General features: G+C 49.2%; 1 protein-coding gene across 1 annotated transcript in view; it reads left to right on the top strand.

Moving 5' to 3' along the window:
- KATNIP (katanin interacting protein) overlaps positions 1 to 15,346 on the top strand; it is a 203,661-nt gene that overhangs the window by 82,540 nt on the left and 105,775 nt on the right. Inside the window, exons 6-7 of the mRNA XM_054714549.1 lie at positions 6,972 to 7,103; positions 10,039 to 10,167. Of these exons, the coding sequence (XP_054570524.1) occupies positions 6,972 to 7,103; positions 10,039 to 10,167 (261 nt within the window). The remainder of the gene's footprint in view (positions 1 to 6,971; positions 7,104 to 10,038; positions 10,168 to 15,346) is intronic.

Here is a 15,346-nt window from a genome sequence, read left to right as displayed (position 1 = left end):
GGTTAAGAGTATAGACTCGGCACCCCGATGCCCAGGTTCAAGGCCTTGGCTGCATCACTGACTAGTTGCACGGTCCTAGATGAGTTGCTAAACCTCGCGGTACTTGTTTTTGAAGTGTAAGTAGGGTTGATGATGGTTCCTGTCTCACAGGGCTGGTAACGAGGATGGAATGAGCCAGTGTTTGGCGAGCATTTCAAGCAGCGCCCGGCACAGAGGAAGCATCAGTCAAACATGACTGCTGTAGTCAGTGCAGGGCAGGTGCGGAGGGCGGTCTGCCTGGGGACACCAGAGCTCCTCACTCCGCACTCATCGGTCCTCCATTCATTCTGTGATCACTTATGAGCGACTACTAAATCCTGGACACTTGTCGGTACTGTGGTCATAGCGGTGAGTGATGCAGGCCAGGCCCGCTCTCCTGGAGCTTGCTTTTACGGGGTGTGGGTGGAGAGGCCAAGGACGAGAAGCAAGTAAGCAAACAAATAAACAAGCGTGTGAAAGAGACGGAAGAGTGCAATGAGATGACAGTGTCTGGGGGAAGAGATGCTCGAGAGGGGTGGCTGCAGAGGCTTCCCAGGGGCCACACCGGAGCTGACCCCTGAAGATGAGAGGGAGCTGCTCTGGGAAGGTCTGGGGGAAGAGGGCCCCAGTGAGTGGCACAGTGGGGACACTAGGAAGTGGGGTCAGGCTGAAAGGAGGCCGGGTGGCCAGTGCACAGAGGAGGGCAGCAAATGGACAGGATGTGCCAGCTGCACTGTTACTGTCTTAGGAAGAGAGACTGGGTTGGTTTCCTTTGGCCCTAGGTAGTGAGTGGCGTTACGAAGCAAGTTCTCCATGGTAGAGAGTACTTGGGGGCAGATTTGGGGTGTGTAAGATAGAGATGAAGACAATTTCCACCCTTTTGAACAGGCTCCACTGTCCTTGGAGGCAGCCAGGGGTCAAGGTAGCATTCTCCAATGGCTAGAGGTGGCCAGTTCTCAAAAGCCACCCCCTCAGGAGAGGGACCACAACCCTGCCCAGTCCTTCAGTTACTCCCGTACGAGCAGGAGGGACAGGTGTGGCCACACAGTCACCTTGTGCATTTGCACTGGCTGGTCAGCGGGGACACAGCGGTTACAGTCTACGCCCGGCTGGCTCCACCTCCTCCCCGCTGCATTCCTGCCTCTCCAACCTATTTCCTTGCCCGTCTTTCTCAGTGTCTCCCCTAAACTCTTTGAGTCACACATCCCCTTTTTACTGACCAATCTCAAAACCTTCTCCTCGAACAGGACAGATTTTCCTTCTTAGGATCTTGCCCAGCAACTAGGAAGCACTTTTGGGTAGAGCTGCCTTTGCTGGAAGGGGCTGCCTCAGGCTCACCGGCCTGAGGATCCCTGGACCACCAAGTCACAGAGTCAGCTAACTGCTGGCCGAGAGGCTGCCCAGCTCCACCTGCGAAACCCTTCTTGGGACTCTCCAGTTGTGGGGAACCAGCCAGGTGAATGGTGCTGCTCTGTTGGGCTTCCGAGCTGCCACCCGCACTGTGGAGCCCTGGCGGTGATAAATGGGCCCTGGTCGGTACTGTCCTTCCCCCCACCGCTTCTTGGCCTTAGATCTTTCTGCTGCTATCCGAGGATTAAGATTTATGGCTTCCTTGGCCTTGTAATACGTGGGTGGACAGCAGCCTAATCAACAGAGCTGTCGTTTACTAAAATGTTGTCAGATTTGATGAAAGTCGTCGGCTCTTAGCATTAAATTGGTAGTGAAGGGATTGGCCTTCCAGCAATTTACTGTGGGGTGGGCTTTCCTGAAAGGCCGGGTAAGCAAGTTCATTGCCATTATTACAGCAGCGGCGTTGCTCCCTCCGCGGTGTACCTGGCTTCCTGTTGTGGCTGGCAGCCCAGGCGTCCCCAGGAAAGCTCACAGTGGGCATGTGAAGCCTGGGACGCCTTTTCCTTTGTTTTCCTTTCTCAGTTTTGAAAACGCCTGCAGTGAGGACAATAAATGAAACAGCCCATAAAGCGTCGGCCTTTACAGTGGCCTTGCATGACACAGAGTGTTGAGGGCTGTTATTTGTAAGAGATCAGACAAATCTGGAAGAACATATCAAATAAGGTAGATTTACTCCCCACCCCAAACCTGCCTTTGTCATTGTCTTCAGAGCTCTCCTGCCTCTAGAGGGCGCCATTTGATACTGCACAGCTGCACCATCCTGCAGGCCGGCCTTGATCTTTCTTCTAATTGACAGTGAGCTTTAGTGCATACCTCCTAGAACGCTGCTGACACTCATGTGACTCTGAGCATGGCGGGCCAGGAGTGGCTGAGGAAGGACACGCTGGCCTCGGGCTGGTAGACTGAAACATGGGTGTTTGGGGGCGGGGCTTTTAAATTCTGTCCTAGTCTATGATTGCTATTGCAAAGCTCTACCCAAGTCCGAGCCCTGCAAGTGGGCAGGAAAGAGCAGCTGCTTAGCAACGCCCACTGGGGGTAAAACAGTGTACCAGGCAGGGAGCCAGCCAGGCATCATCCTTGTGAGGCGTGAAGGTGGGAGGCAGGGAGCTGGCGTGCCTGGGGCTGGAACCTGCCAGCCTTGTACTCTTTATGGGGAGGTGGGCCCGCCATGTGGGCAGAGCCGCTCTCCACCTCCCAGGGGTGGCAGAGGTGCCTCCTGGGGCTGAGATGGGAGCGCCAGCCAGATGGAGGGACTATTTATTCCCCTCTCTGGTACCCACTCAGCATTTAGTTTTGTCACATGTTGCTTCATAAACATCTCCTTCTGTTATGTGTGCTGTGTGACTCCTCGGGCCAGGGCATTGATTTTGAAATTTTTTGTATCTTTCATGTATGCAGTCAGTACTCAGTAAGGACTTGCTGGTTAAATGCCTTAATGCCTCCTGCAAACCTGTCTCCTCACATCTTGGCGGGTGAGCAGTTGTGCTAAGCTCCTGGGAAGGGAGAGGGGTACTTCTGGGGAAAGAGGGAGGAGAAAGCCTCAGAAGAGAGAAGGGCACGTGAGCGTTTCTCCTAGAATGTGGAAGGTCTTTCTCACGTTTATAATTCAGGGCAGACCAGCAGAGCTGCGTGAGTTCCAGCTCTCTTACTTGCCAGTGGGAACCCCATTCAGGCACTGCTGGATCCAGGTGCTCAGACCGTGGAGCAGGGCTCTTCTCCATCTTTCAACTCTGCTGCTCCCCTGTTGCCCTGTGTGGGACCAAGATGGTCGCCAGCAGCTCCCGCTTACACTGTCACCCTGCTATTCCCCTGAACCAATCACCCAGTCACGTGGGCCAGCGGGATCTAATGCTCAGATGGGCCAGGCCTGGGTCACATGCTACACCCACCCCTGGTCACTGTTCCATGGGAACACTTGAATTGGGGTCTGGGAGGGGAGGATTTACCAAAAGGAAACCAGGGTGCTTTTACCAGAAGACTGGGAGACGCATGCTGGACCGGCGGAAACAACAGCGCCGCCACAAAGCCTCTGGAGCCCCCCCACCCCGCTACTTAAACGTCCGTGTGCGTAGAATCTGGGGTCTTGTCAGAATGAGATTCTGTTCTCAGCTCTGAGATGGGGCCTGAAATTCGACATTTCTCAAATCCCCAGGGGAGGCCAGTGCTGGCACGTGGAATAGCAAGGCCTAGTCCAAGCCCTCCCTCTCTAGGTAAAGGAACAGTGGCCCAGGGCGGGGCCTGGCTGTGCCTCTGGACGGGCCCCGTGCCCAGTAGGCTTCCCGCATGCCCACCTCCCCTTCCTCCTCCTCTCTTGAACGGGTTCAGCATTTGGACACTTATTGAGTGGTTCCTGGGAAGGAGGGAGGAGCACACTCTCTTTGAAGGTGTCATGGAAAATTCATTTCTGATGAAATTCAAGGCTTTTACAGCTTCATCCTGGCCCTAGGCAGGAAAGCCCAGCTTACCTATCCCGCAGAGTGCTTACCCTCCACGGACCCGCTGCTGACGCTAGGAAATGCTCTGAGAGTGAGTTTGCAAAGCCCCCGAGGCAGCGAGGCCACACTGGGAGCCTGAGCCCAAAACGCTGAGGCTGCAGGCAGAGTGGAGAGCACGGTTCCAGAAACAGCTGGGGACCTCCTGTAGGAGGAAAGTGTCCCGTGGCAACCTCTCCACGCCTCCCACCTCCCTGTTCTCGGGCAGGGTGGCACCCGCCTGCCTTTTTCAGGCCCTGTATTCTCGCTACGATCTTTTCCTTTAATGATCGATAGCTCAGTCCCTGTTTCCTCTTCTGAGTGTTAGAGTCTCAGGGAATTGTTTAATTTCCCTCTGTTCTCCAAAGGCCCCTGTAAAGCACAGGCTGGGCATGTTTATGTGTCCCGCCTGGTCAACTGGGGTCCGAAAAGATTAAATGTAAGATTCTAGAAATAAACAATTCCTAATTTTAAATCGTGCAGTGCTCTGAGTAGCAAGATGAAATCTCATGCTGTCCGGCTCCATCTTCTCCGGACGTGAATCATCCTTTTGTCCGGCACCTCGTGCTGTGACCGGCTGGCTGCCTCTTAGTCACTTAGCCGTCTCAGTGATCAGATCCACTGTGGAGGCACCACACTGCTTGTGTTCCAGTGACCCTTATTTCATGTCATAATTCCCATAACTTTTATTACAGTATATTGTCATAATTGTTCTATTTTATTACTCGTTATTGTTAAACCCTTACTGTTCCTAATTTACTTTAGTATAAATGAAACGTTATCATAGGCGTGTATGCACAGAATAACGCAACTGCTCAGTGCTCTGTGCAGCTTCAGGCATCGCTGGGGTCTTGGAACCTCGCCCCTGTGATAAGTTTAGCGTGGCGGTTTGGAGCTGGGGTCGGTCAGCAAACACCAGTTCTTGAGCCAAATCTGGCTACGCCTGTTTTTGCAAATAAAGTGTGTTTGAGACACAGCCATGCCAATTTGTTAGGCATCATCCACGGTGGCTTTCAAGCTATAATGGGGCAGTTGAATACTGTGACAGAGACCATATGCCTGTCAAAGCCTAAGAGATTTACTTTTGAAAGGAGACATTGCTCAACATCGGTCTCTGGAGCCGTACTGCTGGGGTTCAAATCTAGGCTCTGTGGTCCCCCAGCTGTGTGACCTTGGGCAAGTGGCTTAAAGACCTGTGCCTTGGTTTCCCCCTTGGGTTACCGTGAGGACCAAAGGAGCAAATAAATGCACCCCACACACTCGGAGTGGCGATGGTTTGCACTAATGCAGTGGTCGGCAAACTCATTAGTCAACAGAGCCAAATATCAACAGTACAACGATTGAAATTTCTTTTGAGAGCCAAATTTTTTAAACTTAAACTTCTTCTAACGCCACTTCTTCAAAATAGACTCACCCAGGCCGTGGTATTTTGTGCAAGAGCCACACTCAAGGGGCCAAAGAGCCGCAGTTTGCCGACCACGGGTCTAAGTCACTCTCGCTCCACTCTGTGGACCTGTCCCTTCTCTCAGCACCAGCACCGCACCAGGGTGAGGCCCAGGGCTGAAGTTTAAGGAGACTCTCCCTCTTGGATTTGTGTGCGTGCAGGGCACCTGAGAGGGAGCACCTCCTTAGCTGTTGCTCCCTGGGCGCTTCGCTTATACCCGGCCCTGCCCATCTAGTCCCGCGCTGCCTGCTCCGTGCCAGCATTGGGGGTTGGGAGGGGGTGTGGAAGCAGTGTCTTCGCTTGACTCGGGTCTGAACAAACCCATCAGGACTCTGCTTCATTCTCTCCACTCTCTGTCTCCGCATTAGGGGCAGGATGCCCCAGCAGCTTCTGTCTACCTCCCTTTAGCTTAGCACCCGGGGGTGGGGCACCTGCTCTCCGCAGCTCTAGCAGCACTCCTAACTACTCGTTGGCTGCCTTAGGTCCATTCCCACCCCTGACCAGGGGCCAGGGCGTGTGGTAGGGCAGAATGGACTGCCAACCAGGCCCGAGTCCCATCTCTGCCCTTGGGCCTTGGGTGGACTAGGGGCAAGGGGAGTGGACCCGAAAGGAGGACGGGGAGATGCTGGGCTGAAAAACCAGCAGCTCCGTGTGGCCCAGTTGTCAGGGGCGTGACTGTATGCGCAGGAATCAGGGCAGGAACGACAGATTGGGGCCGGCTGTAGAGAGCTTTGCGTGCCAGGTGCGTGGCTTAGGTACAGGTTTGGCTGCTAAAGCAGAGAGGCCCAGGGTTGATGTCTCTCTGACAGGACAGGTCAGCGGGGCAGCCACCTGCCCCGAGAGGTCACGGAGGAACCCAGGCCTGAGCTCCTCTCGCTGTTGCTTCCTCTCTCAGTATTTGGCGCTCACCACCGCCTCCACATTTCAGCTGGGCAAGGGACACTGTCCCCTCCCTTCAGGGGCATCACTCAAAGATGCACACACCCCTCCTCCTGCTCCTCTCCTCCCCCCTCCCGCCCGCTCCCCCCCCCTCCCGTATTGGCCTGGATGTAAGTGTTCACACTGCTCCCCAGCTGCAGGGGAGGAGGGGACATGGACATTGGGGACAGCCGCAGTCTGCCACATCAGACCACCCAGTGGGCTTCCCAGAGAATGGCGCACGGAATGCTGGGAGGAAGAGAGGCCCACTATACAGTTTCCATGGCCCAGAAAGTGTGCGAGACGTTGCTCGCTGGGTTTATTTTAGGATATCCACAAGTGTGTGTGGCGGGTCGGGGAGGGGCACATTAAAGGCCCTGAGAAGTCTTAAAAAATGCCCAAGGTTTCCTGAACATTTGATCACAAAGCTATTTGAGAAGTTTAACATCCAAAATTCTATAGATAAGTTATTTCAAGCTAAAAAGTTACTAAAAATTTCTCCTGAACCCACTTCGGGCAGTAGGAACCGGTAAAGACTTTTGAGCAGAGGGGGCTTCAGCTGTCTGGGTGGCCCGGGGACGCTGCTGGGCCAGCGCAGGACCACGGCACTGTGCACAGACAGCCCTGCAGCCAGCCCCCGCGTGCTCGCCCCAGGGGCATCCAGATGTCTGTACTACCGTGTCTGAAATGGTCTGAATTTTTGTGTGTAGAAATCTGTGCAGATCAGAACAGAAGCTGGTTCGCGGCTCCATATCGAACCTCCTCTGGACTACTCTGAAGATTTTGAGCCACATGGGGACACGACTGTCACTGCAAAGGATGCTTCCGGGGGTCACCCACAGGTAGGAGTGCCCTCGGCTTGGTGCTTCGGCAGCTGTGGGGACACTTGCTGTTACTATTCCTTCCTTCCGGGAAAAGAGTCCTTTTCTACCGCATGACCGATGACCTTGTGTCTCTAGCCCAGCCATAGAAATGGAATTTTACAATAAGCAAATTGTGGACTTTATTGCCTTTAACACCTACCTCCCACAACACACACACACACACACACACACACACACACACACACACAACACAAGCACTCACTCACTTGCTTTTGCATCAACCGGCTGGTTTATAGCCAAGTTCGTCTGTTACAGCCCCAGCCCCAGCCCATGTCACAGAATGCGCACATGCCCTTCAAGCAAGAGGCATGGTAGTTCCCTCTTCTCCTTTGACCATTTGGTACCTCCTGTTACAAGAACATGTATTCCTTCCTTTGCGAGCTCCCAAGCTCCCTGAACACGGCAGCCTGCCCCTCACAAGCGATTAAGCCCCATTAGCATTCCTGTGTGCGCGTGCTCGGAATCGGCAGTGCCCTGCTCCGCCAGCCCTGAGTTTTCTCCGCTGTGAGTGCTTGATTGTATCTTTCTTTCCTTTCCTCCCCCCATGAGGGGCACTCCGTAGGCTTCACAGTCAGTTTCCCCACGGAGTTATTCTCCTGCTAAGTCAGAGTAAAATGGCAGCGCCAGTTTTCGGCCAAGGCAGAAGCCATAGAGATGCAATCTGAACAGGGAAAGAAAAAAAAGCGTGTGGCTGGATTACTCAGCCACCTCCCCCTGCTCGCAGTGCGGCCTGAAATGGAGCAAAGGAAATGCACGTCTGCGCGTGCTTTTCACCTGGCCCTCACTGCTGAGACACGCCTGCCGTTCACCCTCCAGCACATCCCCGTGGACTTCAGTTTCTGGCGGCTCTGAGTTCACGGCCGGCGTGCTGCAGACATGCCCTGTTGGCCGCCACCCCGTGGACTTGCCTCATGCTTTCCAAGGTGTGAATTACTCGCTGACATTTAAGAATCAGGAAATTCCATGTCAAAGTCTTAAGCTGGGGCTTCTCTTGGAAAATCGGAAGATTTGGGAGCCACATTCTTACGCACCAGCAGTGACTGGGCTGAGGAGCACCAATCCCCTTAGACGGGCCTGTGCTCCCATGTGCGCAGTCCTCACCACAGGGCCTGGCACTGAGGGTAAAACAATCAACAGGCGTATCACATGCCAGGAGCTGACGTGATGGGGCTCATCAGGGGGAAGCTGGGCAGGGGCTTCGCCTTGATGAGGTCACACGTGAGCAGAGGCCTCGTGGAAGCCGAGGAGTGAGCCATTGGGAGAAGAGCACTCCAGGCGCGGAGCAGCAGGTGTGGAGGCTCCGAGCCAGGGCCACTGTGGCAGGAGCTGAGTGACCGAGGGGGCGGGGGGAGGCGAGGACCGAGAGGTAGCCAAGGCTCAGACCACAGGACTTTGGGAGCTGCGGTGAGGACGAGGGGTTCTACTCTGAGTTGGGGGTGGGGGGAGCCATCATAGGGAGTTCTGTTTGCAGTTTAGCAACTCCTGTAAAAGGAGGCCCCTCTCTCTAGAGCAGGCGTCCTCAAACTGCGGCCCGCGGGCCACATGCGGGTGTTTTTGCCGTTTTGTTTTTTTACTTCAAAATAAGATATGTGCAGTGTGCATAGGAATTGGTTCATAGTTTTTTTTAAACTATAGTCCGGCCCTCCAACGGTCTGAGGGACAGTGAACTGGCCCCCTGTTTAAAAAGTTTGAGGACCCCTGCTCTAAAGAGTTCCACCAAAGTGGCAGGTCTTAGTCATGTTGCAGTGGATGATAAGGCTCCATTTAAATGATGTTGGCTTCATTTAAGTAACAAGAATGAAACTAAATGTATAAATATTTCTATTATTGAGACACTTTTCCCCCTGATAATGCATGATTAATATAAAAATTCAAATGATATAAAGAAAATAAAAGTTCTTTCATAATCTCACTGCCCTGAGATCATTACTGTGAACAGGTAGGTATGCAGCCATGCGGACTGAAAACTGCACATGTCAGAGGAGGCTGTTTCTGGAATGTGCCGGTCCTGGCCCATTCCCCCTGAGTGAGTGCAGTTCCCCAAGATGAGTTCTCAGGCCCTGAGAGTAGGACAGGCGACAAGAAGGCATGCATCTTCTGGAATCCTTCTCTGAGCTTTCCCTGTGCGGATCCTCGAGTGGGGTGACTTGGATCTTTGTCCACAGTTGCAATTTAGTTTTTTAAAGCCATTGTTACTTACTGATACATATAGACAACTTAAAGACCTGTCACACCCAATGTGCCACCAGCAGGTCTGCCACGGCCCGTGACGTAGACTGCGCGGCCCATGACGGCTCACCCACCAGTTGGTAGTAGGTGGATTTAGGCAGTTGTGCCATTGTTGAAGCATCCCCAGTGAAGCAGCCCACCCGCCTTGTCCCCATCAGGGCTCCTGGGCGGTCCCTTCAGTACGCATTAATTTCAATGGTGAGCCTTGAAAATATGAGGGAGCATTTTTAGGGCAGTTCCATTGTTTGGGTACTTCTGTTTCAGATTACCATGTAATTAACCTTTGAGTGAGTGCCTTTTTTCCCTTTGCTTTTTATTGTTATTTTTACATAAAGAGGACTATACCTTTCATACTATTTGATAATCTCATCGTTTTCATTCAATGCGTGTGGCCATCTTTCTGTGCTGGTCCCCACGCAGCTCAGGGCACCGTTTTGGGAGTTGGTGGCCCGAGTTTGAATCCTGGTCCCAGTGGTTTGTTCCCCAGTGGTGCCGGTAGAGCAGGGGTGAGTTTGATCAGATCAGCTGAGGGAGTGAGAGCAGAGAACGGCTTCGTAAGGAGAGAGATGGAGGCATGGAGGCCAATAGAGAGAACGAGGGCCCTGCACGTCTTTAGGGACACAGGATGCTTTTACCATACCCAGTTCTCTCTGCTTGTCCCTAGGATTCCAAACCTCCTACCAGCACCACACCCTGTGATGTTAACTTCTCCCTTCAGAACGCTCATGGACATTCCGACCTTCCAAGCAGTACGGACAAAGCAAGGATCCTCTTAACTATCCAGGATGTAATGGTAAGACGGCTTTCCTGCATCCTAACCATGAAGGGCCAGGGTCTTTTCCGTAGCCCAGCAGCGGGGCAGGGTGGGCCCCACGAGAGATCCTTTTTATACTTGGGAAAACTACAGATAGCAACAGGATTTGGCTTTAACAAAAAAACCTCTGGCCAACACACCAGAAGATTTAAGACAATACACGAGAGATTTGGCTTAGTGGCATTTTTATGTATTTATTTTGCTTTTCATATACATATAGATTTATTTTTTAAAAATTTCTTTTTCAATTACAGCTTATATTCAGTATTATTTTGCATTAGTTTTAGGTGTACGACATAGTGGCTGGACAATCATATACTTGACTAAGTGTTCCCCCAGATATTTCCAGCACCCACCTGGCACCATACATAGTTATTGCAACTTCATTGACTATATTCCCTATGCTGTAGGTTATATCCCTGTGACTCTTGTAACTGCCAATTTATAACTTCTTAATCTCTTCAACTTCTTCATTCAGCCTCTCAATCCCCCTTCTACAAATGCTGTAGCCTCATTTGTTTATTTTTCTTTTGTTGCCTTTGCCTGAGGAGATATATCAGAAAAAATATTCCTAAGAGAAATAATGTTATTTAAAAAAAATAGTAACCTGGCCAGTGGTTAGAGCATTGGCCTAAGGACCCAAAAGGTCATGGGTTCCATTCCCTGTCAAGGGCACACACCTGGGTTGTAGGTCCAATCCCCAGCTCTCGGCCTAGGCATGTGTGGGTGGCAGCCAATTGATGTGTCTCTCTCACATTGATGTTTCTCTCTCTCTTTCTCTCTCTCTGCCCCCTCCCCACTTCCATTCCTCCCTTTCACTCTCTCTTAAAAAAAAAATCAATGGAAAAAATATCCTCAGGTGAGGATTAACCAAAATAAAGAAATAATCATAGTAAAGGCTCACATTAAATGAACACTTACTAAGTGCTGAGCCCTGTGTTGAGTACATAACATCCATCACTGCATCACCCTGTGAGTTAAGTACCAGGTATTTTCATTCCATTTTATAGTTGGAGGGAACTGAGGAGTAGAGAAATGATGTTGCTCGCCCAGGCCTCAGAGAAGCCCAGACTGGAAACCCAGACCCCAGGACTCCTGTTCCTTGGGATTAACAAGCTGGGAATGGCATTGACCTGGTTTTGCTTCTGAAAATGCCCAGCTCTCCACAGGGGCACGGTCTGTGGTAAATATTATTGATATTCTGCCTGGGAGCGAGGTGTTCAGAGGGGTCATCCATCAGTTATGTTTAACTGTTTTAAACAACGATCGAGAAGACCTCTCCTCTGCCAAGTCTCTCCCCTGTGACCTCGTTGCTGGGAATGTTGATGAAAATGTTTTTCAAAAATGAAATTCAATGAGGAAACAACCAGATAAGCCCAAATTGAGGGGCTATCTACAGAAAATGGGCCTGAAGTCTTCAAATATATCGGTGGCAGGAGAGACAGGAAGGCTGTTCTGGACTAAAGGAGGGTACAGAGACGTTGCAGTTACGCCATGTGAGGTCCTGGGAGGAGAATTGCTATAAATTTAAGGACAGTTTTGGGAAATTCAGAGAAATTGAAAATTAACTGCATTATGTTATAAATAATATTGTAGTGTTGTGCAGTCTCCCAAATTCGGTAATTCTGTTGTGGTTATATGAGAGAAGGCTCTTGTTCTCAGGAGACACATGCCGGAGCGCGCAGGCGTGAGCGGTCATGCTGTCTACACTAGCGCGTAAGTGGGCCAGAGGAAAGAACAGGTTATACCTATTGAGGAGGAGGAAAGGGAGAAGGGAGAAAGGGAGAAATGGGGCCAAATGCTAACATTTGGTGACTGTAGGTGAAGAGGTTTGGGGTATTATACTATTCTGATCAATTGTCTGTTTTAAATTTTTCCCAAATAAAAACTTTTTTTAAAGCTTCATTAGAGCTAAGCATCAGCAAAGGAAGAAATAGAGAAAAGTCGAAAAGGAGAGCTAGTTTAGAAAAGCTGAGTGGGATTGTATCCATGCCAGTTTCCTGATTGTGCTATTGTGCTATGGTCACGCAGATGTTACCATGGGGAAACTGGCTGCAGCGTACATGAGATCTGTGTGTATTGTTTCTTACAAATGGTGCATGAAATACATAGCCAGCTCAAAAGAAAAAATAGTAAAAAGAAAAAAATAAATAAAATAAGCCCAGATGCCCAGGTCCTACCACCCAGAGGTTCTGATTCTCAGCCTGGGTGTGGGCTCAGGCATTATACCTTGTGTTAAGCACCCCACGTGACGATAATTTGTAGCAATATTTGCAGCAGTTCAAGGAAAAGATAGGGCTGTGGATCTCAAAGCTTCAAATGCACAGCAATCACTAAGGGCACTGGTTTAAAAGGCATATTTTAGGTTTAATTTTTAAGCTACCAGAATTTATACATTTTAACCAAAGAACTCCCAGTGATTCTGAACCAGAGGCTTGATGAGTCGAGTCCAGCTCAATGGAAGCAGTTTGGAGATAATTTGGACTTTGTGGCTTGGATTTGGGACTAGAGAAGAGATTTAAAAATTCAAAGTTAAAATCTCATCTACACCATACAAATCAAAGTAAAAATATAGTGAAAAAAACAAAATAAAACAACAAAAATCCACCAAGGTTTACAAAAGCCAGGAAGGGATGGGATGGGTTCTGCCCTTGTCTTCAGATTCATGTCCTGCACTTCAGGAAACTTGGGTAGGAGATGGCACTTAAAAGAATAGAAAATGAAAGATACAAAAGAATAATAGCTCTAGACAGCATCTCCTGCATTACAGATCAATTTCTATCCAGATATTGACTATTAGTGTCAAGAAAAGACTAAATTATATGCAACACACTCTTTTAAGAAAGCAAGGAAGTCTTAATATCTTTTAAAAATATTTTTATGGAAAATTATTTTATTTAGGTTTTGACTATTTAAAGATGTTAATTTTAGATAAATAGAAAATAAATTTTGTGTAATTAAGTAAAAATTGAATATGAACCCTTCATATTTTTATTCACTTTGGTTACATGAAAAATATATTTCAACTTGAGAAAAACACAGTCCCGAGAAAACGGGAGTGTAGGAAAGGATTCTTACTAGTTATTACTTGAAAAAATTATGCTCAAATTCAAGATAAGGGTAGAAACATAGTGATGAATGGACCAGTGTGTGACCAAATGGGGAGGGCCCGGACCCATGCCTGCTAGGACCAGGCTTCAGCTCACAATGTGTAGACTGGCCTGGTGTTGTGCTGTGGTTGTGATTATTACTGTTTTATTTTGAGTCAATGCTCCCTCCTGTTTGTCCTGGTCCTCACCGCTCTCTGTTGGTGACTCTGAGACTCACATTGCTGGTTTACGTCTTCTGAAGATGTTGGAGCTTGTAACCCCTGTTTTAGGGAGTAAAAAGAACAGGTGCCCGAGACTCGCAAGCCTGGAGCTTTTCCGTAAACTCTGAAGGGGCCTTGGCTAAGTCACTCTCGGAGGCCCCGTTGCCTCCCCTTTAACAAGAAGGGGTATATTAGGTATTTCCTGTGCTTGTCAGCTCTGAAATTGTAAATCCTAGCTTGAGTTTATAGGCAAACTCTATTTCTGTTATAAAATCCATAGGAGTAGAATCGTTCATGGAGCCCCCACTCATCCAAGGACTCCTGTAGCTCATTTATAAATTTTATATGTGGGGTTTGAAATACCCTCTCTCTACCCTAGATCTAAGCTTCATATTGGCAGAGATGTGTGCTGTCTCTTTGCTTGCTCTGTCTCTAGTCCTTGGAAAAGTGCTTGGCATAGATTTAGTTTGCAAATAAATCTTTATTAGGCAAGCAGATTGAATAATTGGCTGAGTGAATCCATGAGTGAGGTGTGGTATAGATGTTGATTCGGCACCCTGGGCAGCCCACACAAGCTGAGTTCAGTCATCACATCACTGAGTCATAATTACGGTGACAGTATTTTCCAAACTGTGAGTCAGGAAACATAATCTGACAAATAATTTTTTTTGCTGCTTGAGGTAGAAGAATCAGTTTGAGAAATGGAGTTTGGATCCTGAAATATTGGGATCACTGGCACATGGTGCCAATTAAAATGGATATTTTCAGTGACATGAGCAAGGCCGGCGGGATAACAAGCACAGCCCTTGGCATAGAGTGCTGGGGATGCCGGAAAGAGTCTTGACACAGCTCTGCTGACTGTCATTGTGGGGAAACAGGCACAGTGGTATGAGGCTTTCCAGTTTTAAGAGAAGCCAGGTATCTGGGTTTCTTTGTGTTCAATTTCTCCCCCTTTTTAAAAAACTTGGTAACAAATTCACAATTTTCTGTGGACCAAAGATAGAAAATGGCCAGATTTGGCTTTCAGACCATCAGCTTGAAACTCCTGGTTCAATGAAAGCCTTGTTGGTTCCCGACAAGAGGAAGAGGTCTTTCTCCTTCCCAGTGGCACTTTATTAGCCCCTCTGTACCCAGAGCCATCAAGGGCGTGGTGCCCTGAATGCACCCAGAGATGCCCAGTTGGACAGCTCAGATGAAAGGACAACCTGGCTGATGGCTTAGGAGTGCTCTGGGCAGGAGAGTCGGACAGCACAAGGAACAATTCAGTGAGGTGCATGAATGATTCATGTGGAACGATGCTGAACAAGCACTAAATGCCCATGAAAGGCAGGTCCGGAGGGAGAGATGTGGGGATCCTTTCACCCAATAGAACATTTCTGTAAGTGAAGCTATCGGGTGGTATCTGACTTACTACAGCATCTTTTTTAATCCTAATAAAAATAAAGAATGACCTGTGAATCAATATTGGAATAAATAATGTCTTTTATTTCTTGCATTTATCGGCTACATGGAATATCTTAGGTACTTTTACATTATTTTTCATAATTTCGTATAACATCTAATACATGAGTGCTTTCACATTAGAAAAGATTCAAACAATTCAGAAGTAAACTGAGTAGAATATGAATAGCTCTCTCCACCCATCCAGTCAAACTGTGCCCAGCTTTTGATTGAGCACATATACTTGTTTATTTTGTTTTTGTTTTTAACATGTTTTTATTGATTTCAGAGAGAGAAAGGGAGATGGAGAGAAAGAGATAGAAACATCATTGATGAGAGAGAATCATCAGTTGGCTGCCTCCTGCACGCCCCATACTGAGGAACAAGCCCATAACCCAGGCACGTGCC

The sequence above is a fragment of the Eptesicus fuscus genome, chromosome 4 (assembly GCF_027574615.1).
Source record: "Eptesicus fuscus isolate TK198812 chromosome 4, DD_ASM_mEF_20220401, whole genome shotgun sequence".
In the NCBI taxonomy this organism is placed as follows: Eukaryota; Metazoa; Chordata; class Mammalia; order Chiroptera; family Vespertilionidae; genus Eptesicus; species Eptesicus fuscus.
Note: the sequence above shows the minus strand (reverse complement) of the source record. Positions and strands in the feature narration are given on the sequence as shown.